Source organism: Orbicella franksi, chromosome 12, assembly GCF_964199315.1.
Source record: "Orbicella franksi chromosome 12, jaOrbFran1.1, whole genome shotgun sequence".
Lineage (NCBI taxonomy): Eukaryota > Metazoa > Cnidaria > Anthozoa > Scleractinia > Merulinidae > Orbicella > Orbicella franksi.
In genome coordinates, this window is record NC_138156.1 from 22,744,201 (window position 1) to 22,753,461 (window position 9,261).

Consider the following 9,261-nt stretch of genomic DNA (forward strand, 5'->3'; position numbering starts at 1 on the left):
GTGCATTTGGTCTTTGAAGTGGATGCAGAGAGAAGGAGAACAGAGGCTGGAGACGAAAACAATATGACAATACGGTGCAATTTGAGAAGGCATAACATAACTATATTTTTTAAAAAAGCTTTGTTTCAAAAATTCCAGACTTTGCGGTCAGCAGGGCTCATCCGGTATTTACTCTTTGTAGGTTTTCTGTCGTCCTTAACGTAGTCATGCGTATGTGACATTTTAAAAATTCCTGTTCCTCACATTATAGAAAGTTCATTTGGCCTGCAATCTGCACGCGCCGGTTTGGGTGGGTTTCAGAGAGTGCCCTTAACCAAGGTCTATTTTAAGGACTTGTTTGGGATAAAAATAAGCCTCGCGTTAAACGTAAAAGGAAATTTAATGATTTTATTTACTAGCGACCGAACAAAAAACACTTGTGCAGTTTCGTGGCGCATATCAAGATCTGGGACTTGACCCGAGAAGTAAACAGCACTTGTTGAGACCTGTTCAGAACAATTGGTCATTTTAAGATCATTTGATCACTGTTCAGTCGATAGCACGCCTTGTCTTGTAAAAGCCACAAAGCTGTAATATGGTTTGGGAATTGCCGTCCTGTTGTGAAGTCGTTTAACCTCAAGAGATCAATCAGTTCAGTGGAGCATTGAAGAAGAACGTCATCTGCCTAATGCGCTGTATCATCTCAGGCTTTATAGTAATCTTTGGTTTTTAGTCACGTACCTAAGTTATGTCAATACTGTCAATATTGTGTTTATTGCCAGCCAGGAGCCACAATGGGAGCTTGACACATATCTTATCTACTTCTCATGATGTCGGCCTGTGTATTGGTTTTCTTCAATTGCGGCAGGGAAAAAGGAAGAAAGCGATAAACGGGCGAGCGAAAGCGTACGAAACATGGGCGAAAATTCTGCGCGTGGCACAAATGACCCATGGCATGTCTAACTTTGTCGCGCGTGTGCGCGTTGGAGACACTCGCGATTCGTGGGTTTCGCCACTCGCGCGCAGCTCGGGCGTGTCCAAGCCGACTAAGAAGTAGTCTCACATACAGTGGCGTCCCTTGATCAGAAACGCGATAATCCTGACTGTTCAAGAGTTTTAAAATTGCTTGTTTACACCGATCGTAGTTCAATTAGTACTTTAATTTTACTGAAATTGGTAAGAAAATTTCCGTTCATATGGGCAAAAACCTGTGATAAACATATTTTTGCACTGCATTTTGCGCACGAATTACTTGTATTTGACCTACCTCGGCAGGGAGACTATTTGAATTATTAATTTAGAAAGAGATAAGGAAGCTTCCCGCCTTTTTGGTCTGGAGTGTCTGGGATGGGGTACCAAAATAGACATTGTTTTGGTCTGCAAGACTGATCTTAAGTCTGCAAAGAACCCTCCTTTCCTCCGGCAGCGAGCACGCGAGGGCAAAGGTGGCGACGACTGTAGCCATACAGTTTGTGTGCATTTAAAGCATATTTTTGGACAGTTAAATCGCATAATAAGTGATGAGGTATTTCATTTGAAACGACGCTTTTTGTATTGACCATGTGACTTCCCAAAGGCTTGCTTACTGTGTATAGACCGACAGATTTTATAGAAATTCAAAATGATCGGACTTAAAAATCTCTTTGAAGGAAAAATAAAATCAAACCCTGATACATTTTGAAAAGTCATTTGCAAGTGGTAATTTTCTATTTTTAAAATTATGATAGCAACGTTTCGCGAAGTGAGGGAAGCTTTGTATTCTAAGTTGTCCTTGGAAATGTCTGAAACTCCGGCGAGCGTTTTTTGCACCTCCATTGACCTTCCGTGCGAAATCATTAAGCGAGTTTTGTCTTTCCCGAAATAAGTTAAATGACAGACCTCCTCGAAGTGATTTTGCACCTTGACGTTTTGGATTTGGACTATCATTAATCGATATGAAGTAGAGAATTTTTAGTTTGGGACAGAGGTTGGTAAAAGGGTACGAGAGAAATGTTTTTAACGTTAGAAAATCGTACGACCTCAGTAAAGCCCAACTCAATGGGATTTTCGCTCACTTTGGGAAACCAATATAGCAAAGTTGTCTTTACAGTGTGAATTCAGAGAATGAGCTAGAATGGATTATTGACGTTTCTTTATTGTCAACTTTTGTACGACAATCATGTTATAATCTTTGAAACGCTTATTCGCTTTGAAACGCTTATTCTATGGCTATAGCCTTTCAGCAGCAGTGCTCAGAGGTTTAGCAGATCAGTTTTCTCCTTTAAATAATTCAGTCCCCTTCATTTTTTTTTTTTGCGGCATCTTTGACGGAATTCTCCGCCGTACTAGCAACTTCGTGTGCACTAAGAAAGGTCAAGTCACACTACACGTGAGTCAGCAGCCATCACTTTTGAACTGACACATTTCTATTTCCTCAAATAATAATACATGGGGAACCTCACAAGAAAAGCTTACTATTTCACCCTGTGTAGAAGTATAAATAGCTTGTATCGGGCAATGTATGCAAACTTTTGAAGATATATCCTTCGGCTCGAAAGAAACCAAATGCCTTATATTCTGTGTGCGGCAAAATGTGGAAAAATACATTTTAAGTCACTCGGAACATGTTGTGTTTAAATAAACCTAACAGAGGATATCTCGGACAGAATTTGTACTTTGTAACTAAAAAGAGAATTTTATGATAAGCGTATCTTTAAACGTACTTTTGGAACTCATGTCATACCGAGGAGTAGCATTCGACTACACTTTAAGTTTAATAGGAAACTGCATTTTTCTCCGAGGTAGACTGAGAAATTCATAACTGAAATAAATTCTGATATGGCCAGAATCAAACCGTTTGAAAACCGCTTAACTTGAAGGTTGCGAGTTGTAAATACACTTTGTTCAGGAAAAAGGAATATCAAAATTATTTTTTCATTTGTCCTGTGTTGATTTTTCCCATTAAAAAAATTGACATTATTTTCTCCATGGCATCATCATAGATACATAGCTTTAAAACTTATGCGTATCAACGAGGAAGGTTATGTTAAAAAGCCTGATTTTCAGCCCATTCACTATAAGAAGTAACTTATTTCTAATTTATAATCTTCTCTTAAAAGAGTCGACTTAAAACCTCTTTAGTGCTGTTGAGTGCTAGTGAAATTGTACTGGAAATTAAGCAAGAACGATTTGTAGAATTTTTATCTATTGATCATTTGACTCGGTTAAAATGGTTAAATTTTATCTTGAATTTCCCTTATTCACATTGAACTGCATAACTGATGGTAAAAAGGTGATTTTAAAGTATACAGATAATTGCTATGGCTTCCGTTCAAACGAAAAGGGATTTTTTTCTCTCCTTCTCAATAGCACTGTCGTCCAAATGTTCTTTCAGTTTGCTCGTTTAACCAGCTGCGAAAGGTTTACCGATTGGGAAATGCGATTATTTACATCTTTGAAAACTGAAGTTGACTCGTCAATTTAAAAGGAATTTAACTAAAATATCACAATATCAACCTCGGCCTGACAAAGATGACAGGAAGCATTTATTTAAAAATCCAATTATCGCAACAAGTTTCGGATTCAATTCCTCAAATGCCCAAAACGTCTTGTTCCTCGGCTTCACCTGTCAGTTTTTGATAATTTCGCGTTGACGCATCTGTGAGTCAATTTAGAGCATTTCAATTTTCCAGCATTTCGCGTCAAGCTGCCAAAAACCTAGCATTGGCCAGCCGAGTTTGTAATCTTTTTGAGAAGTTGAATGCATTAGTTAATAAGCTGCCTAATTTCAATGTTATTTACATCTGCCAGCTGCTTTGTTTTTGATTGGATAACTCGATGAGCTATGTAAAATTAACTTTTTGCACGTACCATTTTTGTTTGGTATTTTCAGGGTTTTCTTGTTTTGTAATAAGTAGCTTTGGTGCGACCTAAATTTCGCGGCTGGAAAAGTATTGCTGTGAATTTTCATTATAATGTTTGGCCTATACTAAGCGTGTTTGAGAAATGATAGCAAAAGGTTGCGAAAGGTTGCACAGTGACAGCAAATACGTCAGTTGCGTGGAGAAAAACCACAGAATGATACCCAAAACGAAATAAATAATTGGACAAACGGTTCGGGTGTCTTGCAAATTAATACTTGGCTTGTCCATGAGGTATTTCGTTACTTTCTTTTAGTGCAGCTATGCAGTACAAAGTTGTCAAAAATAAAAATTGGTTGGTAGCACTTGTCAAAACTGCCGCTGGCACACAAACAACCTGCTTGCCTGGAAGTCTAAGCTTTCTTGTATTAGGATGACTGGCTTTTCCATCAAAACAGTTTCCATGTCGTTGACTACAAAATTCGAAATCGACTCAATGAGATAAATGCACAATTTTAACTGAAACTTTGGTAGCTTCCCAGTTTCGATTTCAAGCCCTTTCGATTGAAAGTGAAACGATAAGATCATTTTAACGAAAATGGATGTACTTAGTGCAGTTTGACGGGGTACAATTTTTCTGTATTGGCTTACAGCTAGGTTGAAATCAGCGAGCGCATGGTTAAAAAGTATTGCTGTCTCCAAAGAAACCATTTATCTGCAGCTTATTTAGTAAAATTACGATTGTTTACGCCGACAAAACCGTAAAATTGAACAAAGAAATGTGTTTTCCTGAGAGTCTCTCTAAAATCTTTTCAAGCACGCTTTTAGCGCGAAAAATATTAATTGATCTCTTTCTCGCCCTGTTTTGTTACCCATCGTTCGCTTATATGGCGCTAAGTCTTGTAGGTGACATTCGATTCGAGAGAGTTAGTGTCCGAGAGTAGCGTTTAAGTAGCCAATTACCATTGTCTCTCTGTGACAAAGATTGTAGGAGATTGGCTTATGCTTAACTATATCTGGTCTTCAGATCTCTTTGGTTATGTCGAAAATTTCTACTCAGCCGTGTAACTTAAGCGCCATTGAAAGTAATCCTCAGTTTCTCCTTGGGAGGAATTGTTTATTAAAGAGCGGCTGTAGATTCCTTTGTCCCTTTGTCTTTAAGCTGACCTGTTAGTCCTGTTAGCGCATCCGTGTACCATAATTGTGGCCTTCCCTTTGAAATTACCCCATGTTATCCATACAAATATTAAAACTACAACTAGAATACCGCGATATCATCTCGCTGATGGGCAAAATATTTTCCGGAGAACTGTGTCCATCAAAGCCTTTTATCAATAAAACAGAGCAAAACATTCAAACAAACCACACGTTTAACACTTTTATCAGCTGTTCCGACAGGTTGTTTTTTATAATGCTTGAGAATGCCCGGAACAAATGTGTTACTGATCCACACGATTCAATAGAACCTTTGATCAAACAAGATTCAAAAGAAACGATAGGAAACTATCCAGTCCTTTGAGAATGAAGTTTAGTCTACGCACTGAAGGAGACGCTCGTAAAAATGAAAAAAAAAAAAAAAAAAAAAGATACCTTTGCCAGTAGTAAACAGCCGATTTTGTAGAAGTTGGACGTTCTGGTGGTCTGAGACCTTGCTGGGATCAAAACCCGGATGTTCAATGGTTTCCGTTGTAATAAATCCCTAAAAACAATATTGACCCGTTCAGCACGTAATAATGTCTCCAGTGGCAATTTTTTCCCCGTTTAAAGGGCGATTTTTCCTACCGGAAAAAAAGCCATGCAAACTGTCGTTTTAATCTTCGGGAAGTTTTAGACGATTCAGTAATTTGGTCTGTAAATTTGATCTGGGTGTCAGATTAGCTGTTAAATTTGCATGAATGATTGTTCCTTTCGGTTTTCTATATATTCCGGGTGTTTTTAAGGTTATTATTGCGAGATTTAAGTGCGATATTCTGGCCTGATAAAGAGAGAGCTGTTGATAAGGCTGATATATAGCGAGAAACTTATCACGGCAATTCATATATGCGGGGTCCACGGGTCATTAGGACAGTTGAGGATTAAAGGACGGAATTAGCACTCGAACAAAGCACGCTCAAGAAACAACAACACAACAAGAGCCTAGATGAAGAATTCGAGTTTTAATGTCAGACCAAATGTCAAAGCTGGCTCGCTTTACCGAACCATGCTAGAAAATTTGAAACAAATGACAAGTTAATTCCAAACGCTGGTTGTTCGCTTTCATGTCACCGGCAGGGAAGTCTTGTCACTTGACAGTTCGTTCGTCTGTCACAACGTCAGTTTAGAATTCTATTTACACAGCGTTCGACAAAACAATAGCACATTTACATAATCTCGGACTTGTTAAATTTCGCGATACTCTGTGTTTTAATCTGCGGACGGCCGGCGCGCGCAAAGCACGGAATGGGTTCGAATTATCTCGCGCGATGCCCCCGAGATCGGACGAAACGCGTTTGGCAAGTGAAACCATTATTCGAGTTACCCTTGGTGCAGGTAACGCAACTTGTCAAGTCGCCCTCTGGTCGGCGAACCAACGATATATTATTCATTATAATGTACAAAGGATTCCCAGGTACAATGACAAAACACAAAGTCTACATGCGATATAAATTTCAAATTGCCTTAAAGTTAGCATGACAATGAAGATAACCCTTGAAAGCAATTTTTTCCTTGTTTACGAAATTCGTCCATATTCAGAGCGACCTCCACTAATAAATTGATACTGCTGAAAGCGTCTAGTGTTTGAGCAGTTTGTTCATTTGCCGGCATTTCTGTGTCGCTCTCCTGTTGCCCTTGCGAGGAAGGGCTATGACAGCCCACGTATTCAAAATGTCCCTGATAATCACAAACGGGAAAATACGACTCTTGCTCGTGCCGGTTAAAGTCTTTATCGAAGTGCGGCTCGGGGCTGGGCGTTAAACTTCGTTGGTACAAGCTGTTCGGAGAAGGATTTTTCACATTCGCTCTTCGCGTGATCGTGTAATTGCTAGGATCTCGTCCTTCGCGACGAATCATCTCCGGCAGTATTCGCCTTCGCGCATTGATGAACCAGTTGCATACTTGAAGCACAGATAGGTTGGCGGCCTTCGATAGATACTGTTTCTCCGCTTCGGAAGGATAAGCGTTAAATCTGTGCTCCCACAGCCACATTCGAAGAACATTAACTGAATCTTTAGGTAGGTTACCTCTTCTTCTCTTGGGCGGTGGGCTCGCTGTGACACGTGATGCGCGAAGCACCCTTTCGCTTTCCTCTCTGATATTTTCCACGTTTTCGTCCACTGCGGGAGAGAAAAATTAATGGTTTAGAAACGATTTAGAGTAAAACACGAGTTCTTGACTGTCCATGGACAGAGATGTGAGTGTCTCGGGAGGATGTAAACGCCATCATTCTATTACCGCACCAGACATGTATTGATCTTATGAACTATCTCAACTGTCATCGGCAGCGAAACAACCGCAGTGAAATCACGAGACAAGTCTTGTCTGAGCTCTACATTCTCTAGAAACGCAAAAACCGGAATCTTATTTTCCACAACTCACAGACTTGACCTATAAGAAGAAAATCTAATCCCAAGCGAAAATCTTTCTCCCCCAACAAACGCTTAACTCGACACTGCGAAAAGCACAACTCATTCATTCAGACTTCGAGAGGCGTTGCGCATTTGGACACAAATGACATTCATTTAACCGGCTTCCGTAACTTACGGTAACGCTTCGTCCGTGTTGCCTTGCCTGTGTGGGGAGCCATGTCTCTCGCCGGAACGCGTCCCCGAGCTGTCCTTGTGTTAGAAGGAGAAAGGATGAGGCGTAGAATTTGAAGCAGAGCACTGTTTGCGAAACCTGCAGCAGCGAAGAGACTTTGACACTAATGACAGATGAAAGCGTGTGTGCAGCGGTGCGTTGCTGTGTGTTTGTGTAATTTACAATATAATAACGGCACGCGATTGGCTTAGAGTGACAATCTATTTAAATTGCGCTCGAATTTCATTGGCTTCCGTGGACAACTGGGAAAATTTTCCACGTGGAACCGAGATATACGGTGATTTTATTTACTTCAGGTTTCAGGACCTAACGCCAATTTTGACTGCCCTTTCGCAAGTCTATTATCAAAGTTTTGTTTCATTTCACAAAAACAAACATTAAAGATCCTGTGTCATGGGCAAAAATGAAATTTTCTCAATAAATACGGCCTCTATCTCTGGTTACTTTGCTTTTCCATGTAGTGATGTACCGCCCGGGGATCCCTTGGCTCTTAAAGGGCTCGCTTTCCAATCTTGTATATTGGAATAGATGGATATTCAGTTTATGAAAATTGAGCATCGCACGATGCGCTATTATATTCCAACTAAAACCAAATTAGAAGCCACAGGAATAAATTATTTGCGGAGTTTACTGAAAGGCAAACTACTAGGTGGTACGAACTGTTTCCAACGGTTTGTTTTGACTGCTGCTTCTAAGATTTTACAGGTTGTTTCAATCGGGGAAATTAGATCGCTGTTGTTTTTTCTCTATTTTTCTGAAATTGCGAAAGTATCTAACGCCTTTTAAGGTTGCCGGAGTTACTCTTGTCAACCCGACGCACGTATTGTTTCGTCTTTGAAAGCCGCATTCACCATGTTTTAATATTGTTTGTGAACAATGCGAGCCAGTCAACCCTGTATCAAGAATGGAATACGAATCTCCGAGCTGTCAAACACTGAATAAACACGCGCTTGTCAAATCATAAACGAAGCAAAAAAAAGCCGTTGGGGGAAGTAGAATCGTGTCAGTTCCCTGAACGCAGATGCCGTTTTCTTGATATTCCACTGATCTAAAACCCGTTCCATTAGCTGGCCGCTTTTAACATTTGAGCGGACGTTTCTACTTGTTGGTTGAAGACTAATAGATATACGTATCCCGCGGGCTATGTCATTACATACGTCACTTTAGATACCGCCCACGCCATACGTTCAAGCACTTTTAGAACTTTCAGCTTATGTATTCTACTAGTGTCACTTAAAAATATAAGACTTTAAGTCTCGACAACTAAAAACCATGCGAATATACGCTCTTTTCTTCTGCGGTTTAATCCATCATGAATTTTCCTTTTGTAGTTAATTGAAAGTTTTCTTTTCTCAGTTCCAAGCGACCGAGACACAAGTGAACAATGGCAATTAAAATTTTAGTTGGTACGAGCTACGCTCGCGCTCAGGCAAGTGCCATAATCCCCCTAAAACGGTCTGATTGTTAGTTCACTCTGTCGTTTTCTTTTCTTCGAATGCTCAAGTTTATTTTGTTTATTCGATTTTTGTGAGAGTAAAAGATCGAAATCGAGCCGAAAATGGCAGGATTTGTTTAAAATGTTTTGCCTAAAACTGTTAATTGTTCACCTGAACAAGTCTGCTGGAATATTTCACCTGTCAAAATG

At 39.9% G+C, this 9,261-nt stretch overlaps 1 protein-coding gene across 1 annotated transcript; it reads right to left on the reverse strand.

Moving 5' to 3' along the window:
- Positions 1 to 3,918: 3,918 nt before the first annotated feature.
- On the reverse strand, positions 3,919 to 8,020 carry LOC145462974 (uncharacterized). Its single transcript, XM_081446662.1, has 2 exons — positions 7,560 to 8,020; positions 3,919 to 7,132 (listed from the first exon to the last, which is right to left on the reverse strand). Exons 1-2 carry the CDS (start codon positions 7,600 to 7,602, stop codon positions 6,483 to 6,485), a joined length of 693 nt encoding a protein of 230 aa, XP_081302788.1. The 5' UTR covers positions 7,603 to 8,020; the 3' UTR covers positions 3,919 to 6,482.
- Between the last annotated feature and the right edge of the window lie 1,241 nt (positions 8,021 to 9,261).

Coding starts and splice junctions, on each gene's coding strand:
- LOC145462974 (XM_081446662.1), bottom strand. CDS start 7,602: ATGGCTCCCCACACAGGCAAGGCAACACGGACGAAGCGTTACC. Junction 7,133..7,559: donor AACACGGACGAAGCGTTACC/GTAAGTTACGGA, acceptor TCTCTCCCGCAG/TGGACGAAAACGTGGAAAAT.